We start from the raw sequence: 20,501 nt of genomic DNA, 5'->3' as shown, positions 1-20,501 counted from the left end.
AAAAAAAAAAAAAAAAAAAAAAACACGGAGAAACCCTGTCTCTACTAAAAAAACAAAACAAAACAAAAAATTGGCCAGGTGTGGTGGCGGGTGCCTGTGGTCCCAGCTACTTGGGAGGCTGAGGCAGGAGAATGACATGAACCCAGGAGGCAGAGATTGCAGTGGGCTGAGATCTTGCCACTGCACTCCAGCCTGAGCGACAGAGCGAGACTCAGTCTCAAAAAAAAAAAAAAAATGTAGTCAGTGCTATTGCACTCCAGCCTGAGCAACACAGACTCCATCTCCAAAAAAAAAAAAAGGGGGGGTTCTAGCAACTACGTTTTTTTTTCCCCTTCTTTTTTTTCCTGAGATAGTCTTACAAAAAATAGTGACTATTTTTTTTTGGGGACAGGGTCTCCCTCTCTTGCCCAGGATGGAATGCAATGGCACAATCTCGGCTCACTGCAACCTCTGCCTCCCCAGTTTAAGCAATTCTCTCACCTCAGTCTCCCAAGTAGCTGGGATTACAGGCATGCGCCACCACGCCCAGCTAATTTTTTGTATTTTCAGTAGAGGCGGGGTTTCTCCATGGTGGTCAGGCAGGTCTGGAACTCCTGACCTCAGGTGATCTGCCCACCTTTGCCTCCTAAAGTGCTGGGATTACAGGAGTAAGCCACCTCTCCTGGCCAGAACTCTTTTAGTGGAAATGTAAATTGATTCAATCATCTGGAGAACAATGAAGTGATGTCCAGTCAGGCAGAAGCTGAAAATATGCTCAGATCTTACAAATCTACTTCCTAGAAAAACTCTTACATGTCCCCCGAAAAATTATAAAAATGTCCAGTACATCCTTTTATCTAAAAGTTGGAATTAAATGCCATCAATAGGAAAATAAACTTTAAAAACTGACATGGAATACAATATAGTCTATATTAAAGAACTAGCACAACATGCACTATCACAGATCTTTAAAAAATAATGCTGCCGAGCACGGTGGCTCACGCTTGTAATCCCAGCACTTTGGGAGGCCGAGGCCGAGGCGGGCGGATTACGAGGTCAGCAGATTGAGACCATCCTGGCTAACACAGTGAGACCCCGTCTCTACTAAAAATGCAAAAAATTAGCCGGCGTGGTGGCGGGCGCCTGTAGTCCTAGCTACCCGGGAGGCTGAGGCAGGAGAATGGCATGAACCCGGGAGGCAGAGCTTGCAGTGAGCCGAGATTGTGCCACTGCACTCCAGCCTGGGCAACAGAGTGAGACTCCATCTCAAAAAAAAAAAAAAAAGCTAAGAGAAAAAAGTTTCCAAGAGACATACATTACAATCATCTATAAAAATTGTTTTTTAAAAAAACTTTTAAAAAAGCAAAAAAGTATTTTATTTTTAAATTCAGGAGATATTATGTTTAACAGTAAAACAAAAATATGAAGGGGAAGGATATACACTAACTTCACATAGCAGATACCCCTAGAAAGAAAGAAAAAATGGAATAAGAAAAAAGTTATCCAGTGAGCTTTACCTCTATGTTTTACAGTATTTGGGTAGAGGCAATTTAGCCCACAGTATGAGAAGATTACAATCTGTTGAATATGGACCACAGATATAAAGATGTTCATGTATTACTTTTAAAACTTCTAAGTATAAAGTATTTCATAGTTTTAAAAAAATCTTCAAAAATGTAGGGAGCAAGCAGCAGATATGAGTATAACTCTTTCCACCATAACCACCAATATTTTGGACACACAGTCCTGGTTTCAAATCTTTGTTTCACCACCAAGTTACTGAAACTGAGAAAGTTACTTAATTTCTTCACAGCTGCAACTGTTGGATCTGTGAAACAAGAATACTATCAATCCCATAAAGCTGCCATATATAAAAAATGTCAGATAGGCAGGGTGCAGTAGCTCATGCCTGTAATCCCAGGACTTTGGGAGGCTGAGGCAGGAGGACTGCTTGAGCCCAGGAGTCTGACACCAGCTTGCGCAATATAGTGAGGCCCTCAACTCCACAAAAAATTTTAAATAAGAAAATTTAGCCAGGTGTGGTGGCTACTAGGAAGTCTGAGGCAGGAGGATCACTTGAGCCCAGGAGTTCAAGGTTACAGTGAGCTGTAAGGTCTTGCTCTGCTGCCACTGCACTCCAGCCTGGGCAACAGAGCAAGACCTTGTGTCTTAAAATCAATCAATCAAGCAAGCAGACAGTAGGCATTCAACTTTAGGCAGTTATTCTAAGTTTGGAGTAAAAGCAAAGAACTAAAGGGAAGAGAAAGGAAAAAAGGGTTTTGCAGTGGTGTTTACAATTCATTGATCATAACCAGTTACAGACTTTTTCCCTTTTCCATTTCCACTGCTTCGTTTGACTAGCCTTAAAAAAATAAAAATTTTTTTAAAAAGCATGTTCAATGAAATAAAGTTCTCCCACCTTTGCAGATTTACGTAAGAGAATAAAATGGATGTCAGACGAATGAGACCACCTATTTTCTGGCTCCCAAAGCCCACTGAAGAAGGGATTTGCAAAGGGATCCAAGATTATATACCATAGGATTAGAATCTAGATTCTTTGGTCTAGTTTCAGGAAACCAGAGCCATGTCAAGAAATCCAAAATAATCCCATTATCTCTATATCATTTGAGAGTTTCCCAAATAAACTTTTTCATTCAGGAAGGTAACATTTTAACACAAACTCTGAACAATTTACAACCGTCTCCTAAAGAAAGATTAAATAAATCACATCTGGAGAACAGAGCCCACGTATATTCCTTTGTATTAATATATCCCCTCTTATCCACAGGGGACACGTTCCAAGATCCCTAGCGGATGCTTGAAACAACAGATAGTACCGACCCTATATGTTTTTTCCTATATGTACATACATATGATAAAGTTTAATTTATAAATTAAACACAAGAGATTAACAATGGAGTAATTATAACAATATACTGTAATGAAAGTTACGTGAATGTGCTCTCTCAAAATACCTTATTGTACTATACTCACTTATTTTTGGACGATGGTTGACAGCGGGTAACTGAAACTGCAGAAAATCAAACTGCAGATAAGGGTGGACTACTTGGCCACCAGCCCCATGGATTATTGGCACACAGGTAACAAAGACACACTATTAGAAGTACCATAGCCCTCATCTTGAGCTTTTCTTAAGGCATATTTACATCCAATAATCACTAAACCATTGAACAATACCTTTATAATCCAAGAACAGTAAGCACAACAGAATATGAAAACATAGCTAATTCTGACATCTAACAGCTATCTGCTTACTGAATGTTTAATTATGTCCCAAGGTTGTTCTAAGCACTGTAAGGACTCTCCTAATCTTCCCACATTTTTACAGATTAAAAAAATCGAGATACAGAGCCAGTACTTCAGGTTTTAAGAAGAAAAGCCAGGACTCAAAGCAAATCTAATTCTAAAGCCCATGCTCTTAATTACTAAGCTAACTTAACTAAATTATGCTTCAGGAATTAAAAATCTCTACCTCCTTGGCAAGTTTAAGTTCTCATACTAAGAGGAAAAAAAAAAAAGACACAAATAATACTGCATTGTTATCCTCTTCTGTAAAGTTGTATTAGCAGTCAGCTTTTATACTATCATTTATGAAAAGGATATTCCCACAAACCAACTACTTATTATGACTAAACTGGTATGCAAGGCCGGGCGCGGTGGCTCACACTTGTAATCCCAGCACTTTGGGAGGCCGAGGCGGGCGGATCACGAGGTCAGGAGATCGAGACCACGGTGAAACCCCGTCTCTACTAAAAATACAAAAAATTAGCCGGGCGTGGTGGCGGACGCCTGTAGTCCCAGCTACTCGGAGAGGCTGAGGCAGGAGAATGGCGTGACCCCCGGGAGGCGGAGCTTGCAGTGAGCTGAGATCGCGCCACTGCACTCCAGCCTGGGTGCCTGGGTGACAGAGCGAGACTCCGTCTCAAAAAAAAAATAAAAAAATAAAAAATAAATAAACTGGTATGCAAAAAGCCTGGATTCACCATTAACCAGCTCTGTTTCTCTGAGAAACAACCTCCTTGGGCCTCAGTTTCCTGATTTTATAGATGAAGAGTTTGGCCTAGATCTATTTCAGCTCTGAAATTCAATACATTTTAGCACATTTTCTAAGACACTATGTTTTTCTTAACAAAGATTTTGAAAAGCATCTTTTGAAAACTTTCAAACTTAAAATACGTAATATATACTCACATCTATTCTTTTACTCAAACATAGTCAAAACAATCTGTTATTAGAAGTCAGGAAAGTAACTAGAAAGGTAGGCGGATTCCTGTGGTACTGGGAAGGGTCTGTTTCTTGATTTGGATGCCAGTCACACTTTATTACGTACACGTTTTACTTAATATGAAAAAGGGTGGTTTTCCTCCCCAAAAGGTAACCATGAAGAAAGTTAAGAACATGATCTAACTCTACAAATATGTTTGAGTATATAAGAGCTGTGCAACCTTTCTGTTCTAAATATGTAAATGTGTTTCTTGAATAATTGTATAAATAATCTCTTTGTTCCATAGTTCCAATTCATGTGCCTAGAGAAAAGTTCATTTACTTAAGAATCTCGGCCAGACATGGTGGCTCACACCTGCAATCCCAGCACTTCAGGAGGCCAAGGCTGGCAGATCACCTGAGTTCGGGAGTTCGAGACCAGCCTGACCGACCACCATGGAGAAACCCGGTCTCTACTGAAAATACAAAATTAGCTGAGGGTGGTGGTGCATGCCTGTAATCCCAGCTACTTGGGAGACTGAGGCAGGAGAATCGCTTGAACCTGGGCGACAGAGGTTGCAATGAGCTGAGATTGTGCCATTGCACTCCAGCCTGGGCAACAAGAGCAAAACCCTGTCTCAGAAAAAAAAAAAAAAAAAAAAAAAGAATTGCAATATTACCAGAATTCCTTTGGGACTGTCTCCTGAAATTTGAGGTCAGTCTTAACTTTCCTCTAGAACTCAGCTCAAGAAGGCTGGGTGAGATGGCTCATGCCTATAATCCCAGCACTTTGGGAGCCTGAGGCAGGAGGACTGCCTGAAGCCAGGAGTTCAAGACCAGCCTGGGCAACATAGTGAGACCCCCATCTCTACAAAAAATAAAAATTAGCCGGGTGTGGTGGCACACACCTGTAGTCCCAGCTACTTGGGAGGCTGAGGTGGAAGGCCTTCTAGAACCCAGGAGGTCAAGGCTGCAGTGAGTTATGATTGTGCCCCTGGGTGACTGAGTGAGACCCCATCTCAAAAAAAAAAAAAAAAAAAAAAAAAAGGCACCTAGCTCAAGAACTTCCCTCATACAGGCCAGGCACAATGGCTCACGCCTGTAATCCCAGCACTTTGAGAAGCCAAGGCAGGCGGATCACCTGAGGTCAGAGTTCGAGACCAGCCTGGCTAGAAACCCCATCTCTACTAAAAATAGGAAAATTAGCTGGGTGTGGTGGCACGTGCCTGTAATCCCAGCTACTGGGTCAAGCAGGAGAACTGCCTGACCTGGGAAGCAGAAGCTGCAGTGAGCCGAGATCACGTCACTGCACTCCAGCCTGGGTGAGAGAGTGAGATTCCATCTCAAACAAAACAAAACAAAAAACTCCAGGTGAGGTGGCTCACGCCTGTAAGCCCAGCACTTTGGGAGGCCAAGACAGCCAGATCACCTGAGGTCAGAAGCGTGAGACCAGCCTGGCCAACATGGTGAAATCCAGTCTCTACTAAAAATACAAAAAAAATTACCCGGGTGTGGTGGCACATGCCTGTAATTCCAGCCATTCTGGAGGCTGAGGCCTGAGAATCACTTGAAGCCAGGAGGCGGAGGTTGCAGTGAGCCAAGATCAAGCCACTGCACTCCAGGCTGGGCGACAGAGACTCTGACTCAAAACAAAACAAAAACAAAAAAGAACCTCCCTCATTCAAATACCCTCAGAATCCCATAGCATTTACACTTTGCCCCTCCCATTTTTATCTATCCTTTGTCTGCCCTGTATCTCCAACCAGTTAAGCCTTTTGGGGCTATAGTCAATATTTTCAATAACTGTCAATAATGTATTCACTGGGAAATAAGAGTATATAGTCTTGGCTGGGCACGGTGGCTCACGCCTGTAATCCCAGCACTTTGGGAGGCCGAGGCGGCTGGATCACTTGAGGTCAGGGGTTCGAGACCAGCCTGGCCAACATGGTAAAACCCTGTCTCGGCCGGGCGCGGTGGCTCACGCCTGTAATCCCAGCACTTTGGGAGGCCGAGGCGGGCGGATCACGAGGTCAGGAGATCGAGACCATCCTGGCTAACACGGTGAAACCCCGTCTCTACTAAAAATACAAAAAATTAGCTGGGCGCGGTGGCGGGCGCCTGTAGTCCCAGCTACTCGGGAGGCTGAGGCAGGAGAATGGCGTGAACCCGGGAGGCAGAGCTTGCAGTGAGCCGAGATCGCGCCACTGCACTCCAGCCTGGGCGACAGAGCCAGACTCCATCTCAAAAAAAAAAAAAAAAAAAAAAAAAAAAAAAAAAAAAAAAAAAAAAAAACCCTGTCTCTACTAACAATACAAAACATTAGCTGGGCGTGGTGGGGTGCGCCTATAATACCAGCTACTCAGGAGGCTGAGGCATGAGAGTCGCTTGAACCTGGGAGGCAGAGGCTGTGGTGAGCTGAGATCATGCCACCATACTCCAGCCTGGACGACAGAGCAAGACTCTGTCTCCAAAAAAAAAAAAAAAAAAAAAAAAAAACCCAGGTGCAGTGGCTCACGCCTGCAATCCCAGCACTTTGGGAGGCCAAGGCGGCAGATCACAAGGTCAGGAGTTCGAGACCAGCCTGGCCAATATGGTGAAACCCTGTCTCTACTAAAAATACGAAAAAAAAAAAAATGAGCCATGCATGGTGGCACACACCTATAATCCCAGCTACTCAGGAGGCTGAGACAGGAGAATTGCTTGAACCCGGCAGGTGGAGGTTGCAGTGAGCCCAGATGGCGCATTGCACTCCAGCCTGGGCGACAGAGGGAGACTTCATCTCAAAAAAAAAAAAAAAAAAAAAATAGTGTATAGTCTTTAAGAAGGGGTGACGGGCCAAGCATGGTGGCTCACGTCTATAATCCCAGCACTTTAGGTGGCCAAGGCGGGAAGATCACTTGAGCCCAGGAGTTCAAGACCAGCCTGGGCGACATGGTGAAAACCCCATCTCTACAAAAAATTACAAAAATTAGCTGGGCATGGCGGCAGACGCCTTTAGTCCCTGCTACTTGGAAGGCTGAGGTAGGAGGATCACCTAAACCTGGGGAGTTTGAGGCTGCAGTGAACTGTGATCATGCCACTGCATTCTAGTTTTGGTGACAGTGAGACTGTCTCAAAAATAAATAAATAAAAAGAGAAGAAGCTAGGGGAGCCCAGATGTGTCTAAACCTATGCCCAATGGACAGAGCTCAAAGTCTTTGTAACAGTGTATACAAGGAATTCACCCCAAACATATTATCTGCACAGACTTTGATTTTTTTTTTAACCCAATCTATAGGCTTTCCTTGCTCAACCCATTCCAGAAACCATAAGAAACACTATTTAAATATTACATAAAACTGTAACTTACATAACTTTCAAAAATACTTTTGAAAAAATAAAATTAAATTAAAAACTTTAAAAACCACTTTTTTACTCTTTATTTGGAGACAGTGTGTTGCTCTGTCACCCAGGCCGGAGTGCAGTGGCACAATCACCGCTCATTGCAGCCTCGACCTCCCAGACTCAAACGATTCTCCTGCCTCAGCCTCCCAAAGTGCTGCGATTGCAGATGTGAGCCACCATGCCTGCCTCTAGTCTTAAAAACAACTGTTCATATTCTCATTACATTCATTTTTGGTAGAGAATTTTACCTTTTTATTAAAATCAAAAGGGAGAAATTTTAAAAGAAAAACACCAAAAGGGGACACAAACTTAAAAGTTTTAAAAACGAAACATTCAAAGCCAGTATATATTTTTTGTGTCTTTACTGTCCATGTCCATTTATTCTTTAGATAAATTATCTTACACATCTGATACAGTTAAGTCTCAAAGTATTATTTTTTTTTTTTTGAGATGGAGCCTCGCTCTGTCGCCAGGCTGGAGTGCAGTGGTGCCATCTCGGCTCACTGCAACCTCCACCTCCCTGGTTCAAGCGATTCTCCTGCCTCAGCCTCCCAAGTAGCTGGAACTACAAGGGTAAACCATCTTTTTTTTTTTTGAGACGGAGTCTCGCTCTGTCACCTAGGCTGGAGTGCAGTGGCGCGATCTTGGCTCACTGCAACCTCCACCTCCCTGGTTCAAGCGATTCTCCTGCCTCAGCCTCCCGAGTAGCTGGGACTACAGGCCCATGCCACCACGCCCAGCTAATTTTTGTATTTTTAGTAGAGACGAGGTTTCATCATGTTGGCCAGGATGGTCTCAATCTCCTGACCTCGTGATCCACCTGCCTCAGCCTCCCAAAGTGCTGGGATTACAGGCATGAGCCACCGCGCCTGGCTGTGTTCTTCTTATATAGTTAATAAATAGCCAGGAATCATTTTCTTTTTTCATTTTTGAGACAGGGTCTCGCTGTTGCCCAGGCTAGAGTGTGGTCACATGATCACAATTCACTGCAGTCTTGACCTCACGGGCTCAAGCACCCTCCAGCCTCGGCCTCCTGAGTAGCTGCCACTATAGGCACATACCACCAGACCTGGCTGATTTTTTAAATAAATGTTAGTAGTAACAAAGTCTCACTATGCTGCCCACGCTGGTCTTGAACTCCTGGCCTCAATCGAGCCTCACCCTCCTAAAATGCTGGATTACAGGCATAAGCCACCCCATCTGGCCCATAAACACTCTTTTAAAGAGTTTTGTCAGGCCAGCCTGGCCAACATGGTGAAACCCCGTCTCTACTAAAAATAAAAAAATTAACCAGGCATGGTAGTAGGCGCCTGTAATCCAAGCTACTCGGGAAGCTGACGCAGGAGAATGGCTTGCGCCCAGGAGGTGGAGGTTGCAGTGGGCTGAGATCGTGCCACTGCACTCCAGCCTGGGTGACTGAGCAAGACTCTGTATAAAAAAAAAAAGTTTTGTCTACATAGTTCTCAACATATGGCAGTCTGGGGACATTTTTAGTTGATGCATCCAGCAAGAAGAGATAGTGGGGACATGGGCTGGGGGTCTGCGGTGCTACCTGCATATACTGGTAGAGGTCAGGGATGTTGCTAAACATCCCACAATGCACAGGAGAGCCACTCAACAAAGAACTATCTGCCCAAAATGTCAATAGTGCCAAGGTTAAAAAACCCATGGTCTACAGAAATCAAAAGGCTTACTTTTAGAAATTTACAACTACTTCTATTATAGAATAAGCTAGATCAAGCTAGATCAAGTACGCTAAAATTTTAAAGGAAAATAGACATAAAAATCTATTTAAATGATGAAGAAAAACTTAATGTACTATAGCAATTTTCATGAAACCAATTTGTTTATGCCATAGATTTAAACACGCCCTATGAGACTAGAAAATGTTGGCCAGGTGCAGTGGCTCACTCCTGTAATCCCAGCACTTTGGGAAGTCGAGGCGGGTGGATCACCTGAGGTCGGGAGTTCAAGACCAGCCTGACCAACATGGAAAAACCTCGCCTCTACTTAAAATACAAAATTAGCCAAGCATGGTGGTGCATGCCTATAATCCCAGCTACTCAGGAGGCTGAGGCAGGAGAATTGCTTGAATCCAGGAGGTGGAGGTTGTGGTGAGCCGAGATTGCGCCATTGCACTGCAGCCTGGGCAACAAAAGCAAAACTCTGTCTCAAAAAAAGGAGAAAAGAAAATGTTACCAAAGTGCAATTACAACATGAAAAACCAACAGGTGCCATACAGCATAAGACCAACAAGAGTAAGTGCACTGATTTAAGGGTGTTTTATTTCATTAAGTTTCAAATTTTAAAATATTTTTTATGTTGAAATTCAAGTAAATCTGGCTGGGTGTGGTGGCTCACGCCTGTAATCCCAGCACTTTGGGAGGCTGAGGCAGGTGGATCACTTGAAGTTAGGAGTTCGAGACCAGCCTGGCCAACATGGTGAAATGTTGTCTCTACTAAAAATACAAAAATTAGCTGGGCATGGTGGCGGGCACCTGTAATCCCAGCTACTCAGGAGGCTAAGGCGGGAGAATCTCTAGAACCTGGGAGGCAGAGGTTGTAGTGAGCTGAGATCGCACCACTGCACTCCGGCCTGGGTGAGAGAGCGAGAGTCCTTCTTAAAAGAAAAAAAATAAAAATAAAAGGAATTCAAGTAAATCTTAAAGTTAGTTATAGGTAACACTTATTTCAATGAGTTTAAACTAGCAAATTAAACTGTGTTTAAATCCTTTAACCAGTAATACAAACCAGGCTCGATTTTTTAAATTAATTAAAAGCATGCCTATCCTTGGCAAGTCATGACAGCGTGGTACAATATGAACACAAGCAGACCTAGATTCAAATCCCAGGCTCTGTGATTGCAGACAAATAATTTAACTTCTCTAAATCTCTATTTTCTCAACTAGGAAATAGGAAATCTAAAGAATAGTTCTTAAGAATTAGCAATAATGTATAAACAAATGATATTAAGAACAACTAGCCATTCTACAAATGGCAGCTAGTTATTAACAGCAGCAATAACTAATAGTAAATAATACAACCTATGAATAAAACATTGATTATGGGTTTATATCCTCACAATCAACAATTTACTTATGCAATCCTACTCATAAAATAACTAATTATAAAATGTACTTTACATCAATATTCCATGCCTAACAACTTTGGAATATTATTTAAAACTACTTAAAATTCACACTCGTATTTAAAAACAAACATCTAAAACAAAGAAAATAAATATTAATAAATAAAAAGAAACATCTGACAAACCTCCAAACACTGTCTTAAGGGAAAGAGGCCAAATGATGCCTTTGAATAAATCACATTTGTATGACACTAAATTCAAAAAATATCTATACCCCATGCCCCAGACACGCAATTCCTCTACACAGAAAGCAATCAATTTTACCAATTTCTCATGGAACCTTTTACCCATACAGGCAAATACACATATTCCCCTCTTTTTGACAGAAATGGTGGCCTCTTCCACACTATTCTGCACTTTGCTTTTTCACATTTATCTTGCTGGCTGTATTTTAACACACTCTAAGAACAGCCACTTATAATCTCTCATAACCAGAATCCAGTTAAGCGTCAGCTATCTTTACAAAGGCACTTATAAGACCACCCCAAAACGTCCTTAAATCAACCAGTGTTCTTAGTAAACACAAGCGTACAAGCACATGAAATAAACTTTGGTAAAGTGCAGATTTACCAAAAAAGTGACATGATGAAACATTTATTTGATCAGCCATTCAAAAGACTGTATTTACACCCTTAAAAAGGAAACACATGGACTATACTACAAGTTTTCAATGAGTTGAAAATAACAATACATTTATAGAACTGGGGCTACTAAAATATCAAAAAATACTGGTGAAAATAAGCTATTTATGGCCGGGAGCGGTGGCTCACGCTTGTAATCCCAGCACTTTGGGTGGCCGAGGCAGGCGGATCACGAGGTCAGGAGATCGAGACCATGGTGAAACCCCGTCTCTACTAAAAATACAAAAAATCAGCCGGGCGTGGTGGCGGGCGCCTGTAGTCCCAGCTACTCGGAGAGGCTGAGGCAGGAGAATGGCGTGAACCTGGGAGGTGGAGCTTGCAGTGAGCCGAGATTGCGCCACTGCACTCCAGCCTGGGCGACAGAGCGAGACTCCGTCTCAAAAAAAAAAAAAAAAAAAAAGAAAATAAGCTATTTATTGGTTATATTTATTCCAAGATTAAATGATTTGACCCTTTCCTAAATGTTCTTTGCAACTTATTTTCCCAGAAGTTTCCTTCCATATTTATACAGGTACTGTTCAAAACAAAACAAAACAAACAAACAACAAAAACAACCAAAAAAACCTGTCTTTTTGCATTTCCTGTTTTCTTCTTCTGAAACACTTTTGATGCTTATCTGAAGTAAGGCTTCATCATCCCTTACATATAAAGAGCAGGGTTTTTTTTTAACAATATGCATTACTAAAGAGCAATGCAAGTATTTCTGGTAATCTTCAACTTAAGTACTAAGAATACCACGGTGAAAAGTCAGCTCATAAAAAGCAAAGAAACCATATTAATTACCAGAGCAGTAACTTACCACTTGTAAGTAACAGAAAATAAAGCATTAAAAGTCCATTAAGTTTCAGGCTTGTACAACCTTATTAAACAAGAAATGTTTCCAGTTGTTGGCAACAATATTAGCTACTATCTTTCATTAGGAGTATATATGTCAACTAACCTGGAATACATTTTCATATTAAGTAAGTTAAAACTGCTGTTTCATTGTATCAGTACAGACACTTATGACTCTATTTCTGCATTGTACCACAAAATACAAAGTCATCCTTCCATTCAGAGTTTTGGCATATGAACAAACATAAAGGTCAGAGTTCATACACATGCTCTGTAAAACCGACCATGACTTATATACTACTACTTTCAATAAGTCTGTTGTCATTTTTGAATTTTAAATAACTTTTTCTCCGTGTATACTCATCACATGCTTAGAATGCTGAATTTCACAAATCATTATCGACACTATCAAAGTACTAATCGTAAAAGAAAAACACAAATAGCAATGATATATTCAATAATGGTATGTGAATCTTGAAAATAATCATTTTCTGTATTCCTTTTTAATTCATGTGGGGAAGACAACCTGGCATTCTTGTTGATCTTGGTATGAGAAACTGTACTAATACTTGCATAATTTTGAGTCAAGTTACTAGAGCATTGTGAATAACTTACATAAATAAACGTAGTACTAATGTATCTAAATTCTGCAGGACTTAAGAGCAACGGGAGGCAATTTTTTTGAAAATCTGTTAAGTCGTGATAAATCTCACTTAATAAGGAGATGAAACAACGTATTAATCTGGTGAAATTTCACATTTTTAATAGGTCTACTTTTCAAAAGTAAGAATCAAGTTAACTATGAGGGACATCATAATGAAGTTTCGTGGCACAACACGAGTCACAGAGGCACTGTCTTAGGACAGTCTCTCTGATCTGTAACTTGTAAAGAATATTCTGAAATAAGCTCATACATTCCATTATTTTTTTCCTAACTAAAAATATTTACATATCTTTAATACACCAAACACCTTGCCTTTGCCCACTCAAAAGATTGAGATGTCAATAAAGATGAGGCCTAGGAATTTGGGGGTTAAGTGGAAAAGAGATAATTATCTCATTCGGAATTAACTTGCTAACTCAGGTGGAAATTCCCTTACCCCGCCACCAAATAAGACAGTATTCTATTATGTCTCCCTTTGACTCCTAACACCCAACTAAGAAGGACTAACTCTGAATGTCCTTCCTTTTTAATCAATACCTAAGGACTCACCGCTCCTTCCCTAAGAACAGTGAAGACCTGACAGGCAATAACCCCGAATACCCTCAAAGTGTGGGCCATCGAGCAGCACTGCTCTTCGGATCCAGTTACCACCTTTCCCCTTCCCCCAACCCACTTCCCGGGTTTTCTCAGGCTCGGCCTGCTCCCTCCCCACCCCACAGCCACATTTCCAGCCGCGGACACCGCCTCGGGTTCTCTTGTGAGCGTCCATCCCTCCGAGGAGTTCCCCACTGTCCATCACCTCCCCAAACCGTGTTCCACCCCAGACCACCCGCCCGCGAGACCGTCCATCCTAGCGCTCTGGGAGGGGAGGGGAGGGCGGCGGAAGGAGGAGGGGAACACTGCTGAGTCCTCACAGGCAGAAGGGCGGCCGCAAGGAGGGCCACCCAGGGACTACCGGGGATATCGGGGTCGCAGCTGGGAGGACCCTCCCGCCCCAGGCAGAGGTGGGGGATATCCGGGAGTTCATTTCTGACCTCCTCGCTCTTCAGCACCTCCTTGAACTCCCGCTTGATTCGCTGCACCGCGATGTTGGCCATGTCTCCGCCCGCAGCTGATTCGTACCCGCCTCCTCCGCCACCGCTACGACCACCGCCACCGCCGCCACCTCTTCCTCCACCGCCTCCTCCCTGGGTGATTCAGACCCGATCACACGAACACTGCCACTACCACCTCGGCCGCCGCGCTCGCCTCAGTGTGGAATCACCTCCGTGCCCGGCCACCAAAATGGCGCCGGTCGGCGCATGCGCACGACGCTGACCTGGCCGGGCGGCGCAGCCGCTCCCGTTGTGGCCCCCATACGCCAGAGCCACTAGCTCGCCTCTCGGCTGGGGCTGCGGCCGCGTGGCTCCGCCCTGCCGGCGTCTGGGGCCGCGAGGGTGCGGCTTCCAAGCTGGCCGGCCCTAGCTGGCCCCCACCCGGGTCCTCCCCGGTGCCTCCGCTCCTGTTTAAACCCGGGTGCTGTGGTCTGGGCTTCCAGCGCTGGCCTCTGACCGAAGGTTCGGTCGCAACCGAACGGGTTCCCGACGCCGCACTCGGGTGGAACGCCGCCCTGACTCAGCTAGACCCGGAACCCGGAGGCTGAACGCCGTGTCTAGCGCAGGAAAACGCTCTCCCGGATCTCGGTCCGGCCCATTTTCAGTTGGTGTAGCCCCAGAAAATCCACTGCAGTCGTTTTTGTTCTGCAACATTTATAGTACCACGATTATTCCCATCATCTCAGGTAGCACAGATCATTGAATTAAGGCTGGGTATTGTTGGATCAGATTGGGTTTGAGACAGGTACTCGGTGGAGAGGCCTGAGAGTGGGTTTAGAAGCCAGATGTTGATCTTTGACCTATTTAATACCGAGCTTGACACACACACACAATCTCTCTCTCTCTCACACACACACACACACACACACACACACACACTCACTCCTGTGCCCATCCCTAGAGTGTGGGGTGGGCCTAAGACTGCGTTTCTAACAAGTCTCCCAGTTGCTGCTGCTGTTGGTGCTGGTTCCGGGACCACACTATGAGAACCACTGAACTGAAGCATGTGAAAATTCACATATATTAAAGTGAAAATTGGAGAAATAGAAACAATTATAGTACCCTTCAGGGGACTCGGGGTGGGGGAGGGGGAGCCTTATTTCTGTAAACCTAGGCCTACAAAGGTGCCTGGTGACAGTAGGCACTCAATAAATATTGAATGAGTAAATGAGTACAGATAAGACTAAAACGTTTTTGCTGGCACGGCGGATCGCTTGAGGTCAGGAGTCCGAGACCAGCCTGGCCAACATGGTGAAACCCCGTCTCTACTAAAAATACAAAAATCAGCCAGGTGTGGTGGCAGGCGCCTGTAATCCCAGCTATTCTGGAGGCTGAGATAGGAAAATCGCTTGAACCTGGGGGGCAGAGGTTGCAGTGAGCGAGATCGCGCCACTGCCCTCCAGCCTGGGCCGCAGGGCAAGATTCTGTCTCAAACAAAACAAAACAAAAAGTATAAAATCTTTTAAGTGGAAAGTAAGTTTGAAAGTGGTTTCTGGGCCGGATGCGGTGGCTCACGCCTGTAATCCCAGCACTTTGGGAGGCCGAGGCGGGTGGATCACGAGGTCAGCAGATCAAGACCATCCTGGCTAACACGGTGAAACCCCGTCTCTACTAAAAAAATATTAAAAATTAGCCGGGCTTGGTGGCGGGCGCCTGTAGTCCCAGCTACTCAGGAGGCTGAGGCAGGAGAATGGCGTGAACCCGGGAGGCAGGGCTTACATGAGCGAGATTGCGCCACTGCACTCCAGCCTGGGCAACGGAGCGAGACTCCGTCTCGGAAAAAAAAAAAAAAAAAGAAAAGAAAGTGGTTTCTGGTCGGGCGCGGTGGCTTACGCCTGTAATCCCAGCACTTTGGGAGGCCGAGGGGGAGCAGATCACTTGAGCCCAGGAGTTCGAGACCAGCCTGGGCCCCATGGTGAAATCCTATCTCTAAAGATAAAAATTTTTAAAAAAGAAAGTGGTTTCTAAGGTGCATAGTAATAATGGTTTGGTACTGAGAAGCATTTTGAACAGAACATTTTGGAATAGGTAATAAGGGTGTCATTTTAGAAGTTTATACTTCATGCACTTACTTCACCTAGCCAATCAGTAAAATATCTATTATAAAAATATCACAAATACATGGTCTTACCAAAAGTAATTAAAATTGTGGTGGCAAACACGGAAATAGCCAATGGAGGCGAATCAGTGGAGGCACAAGGCAAAAGAGAATTTCTTAAACTCCTGCCCCAGGAAACAAGAGGAGATTTAAAAATTCCAGTTCTTTCCCATGGCAGCTCTCTTGCCAGCTTTTATTTCCTCATCTACGAAATGAGAAAACTGGATTAGATTATCTCTTTCAAGTTTTAAGAGTTCTGAATTCTAAAATATCATCTCAAAACATTTCCCCTAAGTGGGCTGACATAAATTATATAAACCCTTCCAGCAGAGCCCCCTAGTGGTCCTAAGAGGACTCAACCATATACGTAGGTCATGGTACAAGGAATTATTGGTATAATGTAAATCACGCAATGCTATATGTATTTGTGCCAGTAGACTTAAAAAAATTATTTTGAAGAGTGCAAAAACTTTTTGAGCACTTTACATTATCACTGTCCAATCCTAATCTTGGAATGTGAAGAAACTTGGAATACTCAAAGGCGGACCAGTTAGAAGGCTCCAGGCCGGGCGCCCTGATTTATGCCTGTAATCCCAGCACTTTGGGAGGCCGAGGCGGGCGGATCGCTTGAGCTCAGGAATTCGAGACCAGCCTGGGCAACCTGGTGAGACCCCCGTCTCTACTAAAATACAAAAACTTAGCTGGGTGTGGTGGCGTGCGCCTGTAGTCCCAACTACTTGGGAGGTTAAGGCAGGAGAGTGGCTTGAACCCAGGAGGCGGAGGTTTCAGTGAGTGGAGATCACACCACTGCACTCCAGCCTGGGTGACAGAGGGTGACTCTGTCTCAAGAGAAAAACCACAAAAAAAAATTCCTCCCCCCTCCAAAAAAAGGGTCTGGTAATTTCTTTTTTTTGTCTTTTTTCCCCCCTTTCTGTGGAGAACGGGGTCTTGCTATATGGCCCAGGCAGGTCTCAAACTCCTAGGCTCAAGCTATCCTCCAGCCTCTGCCTCCCTGAGAGCTGGGATTAAAGGTGCAAGCCACTGCACTGGGCAAGGGTCTGGTAATTTCTTCAAGGGAGAGGGTTTGGTAATCTTTAAATGCACATAATCACTGATTCTGCAATTTCACTTCTAGGAATTCATTCTGTAGTCCTTCTAATGAGACAACTGCATATTAACTGATATGAAACAATCTCCAAGATAAATTTTAAGTGAATAAGAAGTACCATGTGAGGCCAGTCACGGTGGCTTACGCCTGTAATCCCAGCACTTTGGGAGGCTGAGGTGGGCGGATCACTTGAGGTCAGGAGTTGGAGACCAGCCTGGCCAACATGGTGAAACCCTGTCTCTACTAAAAATACAAAAAAATTAGCCGGGCATGGTGGCGGGCACCTATAGTCCCAGCTACTCGGGAGGCTGAGGCAGGAAAATGGCGTGAACCCGGGAGGCAGAGCTTGCAGTGAGCCGAGATTGCGCCACTGCACTCCAGCCTGGGTGACAGAGTGAGACTCCCTCTCAAAAAAAACAAAAAAAAACAAAAAAAACCAAAACATTAACTGGGCATAGTGGCGGGCGCCTGTAATCTCAGCTACTCAGGAGGCTGAGGCAGGAGAATTGCCCAAACCCAGGAGGCGAAGTTTGCAGTGACCCAAGATTGCACCACTGTACTCCAGCCTGGGCAACAGAGCCAGACTCTGTCTCTATGCATTTACCACATTGCTAAATGCAATGTGGTATCCTGATTGGATCCTAGAACCAAAAGGACATACCTAGTGAAATATAAATAAATTCTGTAATTTAGTTAATGGTATTGTAACAATGCTAATTTCTCAGTTTTGACATAGCCATATGGTAATGTATGATGTTAACATTAGTGGAAGTTGAGTAAAGAGTATAAAAGAATCTCTGTATACGGCTGGGTGCGATTGCTCACATCTGTAATCCCAGCACTTTGGGAGGCCAAGGCAGGCAGATCACCTGAGGTCAGGAGTTCAAGACCAGCCTGACCAACACGGAGAACCCTGTCTCTACTAAAAATACAAAATTAGCCGGGCATGGTGGTGCATGCCTGTAATCCCACCTACTTGGGAGGCTGAGGCAGAAGAATAGCTTGAACCCAGGAGGCGAGGTTGCAGTGAGCCAAGATCGCACCCCAGCCTGGGCAACAAGAGCGAAAAAAAAGAATCTCTGTATTATCTTTTCAACTTTCTTGTAATCTAAAGTTATTCCAAGGCCAACCGTGATGGCTCATGCTTGTGATCTCAGCAACTTGGGTGGTGGAGGTGGGAGGATCACCTGAGGCCAGGAATTCTAGACCAGCCTGGGCATCATAGAAAGACCCCATCTCTAGCAAGGTGCGGTGGCTCTTGCCTGTAATCCCAGCACTTTGGGACGCCAAGGTGGGAAGACCCTATCACGAGGTCAGGAGTTCGAGACCAGCCTGGCCAGCATGGTGAAATCACGTCTCCACTAAAAATACAAAAAATTAGGCAGGCGTGGTGGTGCACGCCTGTAATCTCAGCTACTCGGGAGACTGAGGCAGGAGAATCACTTGAACTCAGGAGGCGGAGTCTGCAGTGAGCCGAGATTGTGCCACTGCACTCCAGCCTGGGCAATAGAATGAGACTCGGTCTCAAGAAAAAAGAAAAAGACCCCCATCTCTTTTTTTTTTTTTTTTTTGAGACGGCGTCCCACTCTGTTGCCCAGACTAGAGTGCAATGGCGTGATCTCGGCTCACTGCAACCTCCACCTCCCCGGTTCAGGCGATTCTCCTGCCTCAGCCTCTCGAGTAGCTAGGACTACAGGCGCCCACCACCATGCCCAGCTAATTTTTTTTTTATATTTTTATTTATTTATTTATTATTATTTATTATTATTATTTTTTTTGAGGCGGAGTCTCACTCTGTCAGCCAGGCTGGAGTGCAGTGGCGCGATCTCCGCTCACTGCAAGCTCCGCCTCCCGGGTTCACGCCATTCTCCTGCCTCAGCCTCCCGAGTAGCTGGGACTACAGGCGCCTGCCATCGCGCCCGGCTAATTTTTTGTATTTTTAGTAGAGACGGGGTTTCACCGTGTTAGCCAGGATGGTCTCAATCTCCTGACCTCGTGATCCACCCGCCTCGGCCTCCCAAAGTGCTGGGATTACAGGCGTGAGCCACCGCGCCCGGCCTTTTTTTTTTATATTTTTAATAGAGACGGGGTTTCACCATGTTGGCCAGGATGGTCTTGATCTCTTGACCTTGTGATCCGCATGCCTCGGCCTCCCAAAGTGCTGGGATTACAGGCATGAGCCACCGTGCCCAGCCAAAAAGACCCCCATCTCTACAAAAAAAGTAAAAAACTAGCCAGGGGTGGTGGCACGTGCCTGTAGTCTTAGCTGCTTGGGAGGCTGAAGTGGGAGGCAGGCTTGAGCCCAGGAGTTTCAGGCTGCAGTGAGCTATGGTTGCACCACTGCATTCTAACCTGGTGTCAAAGTGAGACCCTGCCTCTAAAAAAGATAAAATTATAAAATAAAATTATTCCAAAAGAAAAAGTTTACTTATTAAAGGGTATGACACAGCCCATATGTATATAGTATGTCACGTCACCATATTTGTGAGGAGAGAAAGGAATTTGCCTGTATATGTAATGTTTGTGAACCATAAAATATCACTGGAAAAATGTGGAAGAAACTGATAACAGTGGTTACCTCTCAGGAAGGAACTTAAGTACTTTGGGGGAAGCAAAGTGGGAGAATTTTCACCATGTCTCCTGTTGTATATTTTATCCACCCAAAAACAAATTTTTAAAAATGTGTTTCCAATAATGGAGGACATAGCTCTTCAGTAATATCTAATTCTGATTAACTTCATTAACTAAATAATTAAATAAATATTTATTGAATGCCTACTGTGTGCTAGGCCCTGGAGGCATATCAGTGAACAAGAGATTAAAATCCCTGCAATTGTGGAATTTACATTTTAGCAGGGATGAAAAGAATCTCAAACTATAGTCTACAGACACCGGGGAATCCCTGAGATGTTTTCAGGCAGTCAATCTACCATCCTTAAACTATGGTGGTTTTTTTTGTTTTTTGTTTTTTTTGAGATGGAGGCTCGCTGTGTCACCCAGGCTAGAGTGCAGTGGCGTGATCTCTGCTCACCGCAACCTTTGCCTCCTGGGTTCAAGAGATTCTCCTGCCTCAGCCTCCCGAGTAGCTGGGATTAAAGGCACATGCCACCACGCCCAGCTAATTTTTTGTATTTTTAGTAGAGACAGGGTTTCACCGTGTTAGCCAGGATGATCTTGATCTCCTGACCTCATGATCTGCCTGCCTCGGCCTCCCAAAGTGTTGGGATTACAGGAGTGAGCCACCGAGCCCAGCCCATACTTAAACTATTATAATGATACTAAGACATTATCTGCCTTTTTTCCACTTTGACGTTTGCACCAATACTG

The 20,501-nt window shown here is 44.3% G+C and overlaps 1 protein-coding gene across 6 annotated transcripts in view; it reads right to left on the bottom strand.

The window, feature by feature from the left end:
- Positions 1-14,714, bottom strand: part of UBE2K (ubiquitin conjugating enzyme E2 K) — an 88,607-nt gene extending 73,893 nt beyond the window's left edge. For 2 of the 6 annotated variants that reach the window (XM_055246468.2, XM_055246471.2), the window contains exon 1: positions 13,909-14,225. In XM_055246468.2, coding sequence (XP_055102443.1) covers positions 13,909-13,971 — 63 coding nt within the window. In that variant the 5' untranslated portion in view covers positions 13,972-14,225. Of the gene's footprint in view, positions 1-13,908 lie in introns of all 6 variants that reach the window. The other 4 variants (XM_055246467.2, XM_055246470.2, XM_063619855.1 and 1 more) reach the window with 4 other exon arrangements.
- Positions 14,715-20,501: the final 5,787 nt, after the last annotated feature.

Source organism: Symphalangus syndactylus, chromosome 16 (genome assembly GCF_028878055.3).
Source record: "Symphalangus syndactylus isolate Jambi chromosome 16, NHGRI_mSymSyn1-v2.1_pri, whole genome shotgun sequence".
NCBI classification, from domain to species: Eukaryota; Metazoa; Chordata; class Mammalia; order Primates; family Hylobatidae; genus Symphalangus; species Symphalangus syndactylus.
The sequence above is the reverse complement of the archived record's forward strand: the minus strand, read 5'-3'. Positions and strand labels throughout refer to the sequence as shown.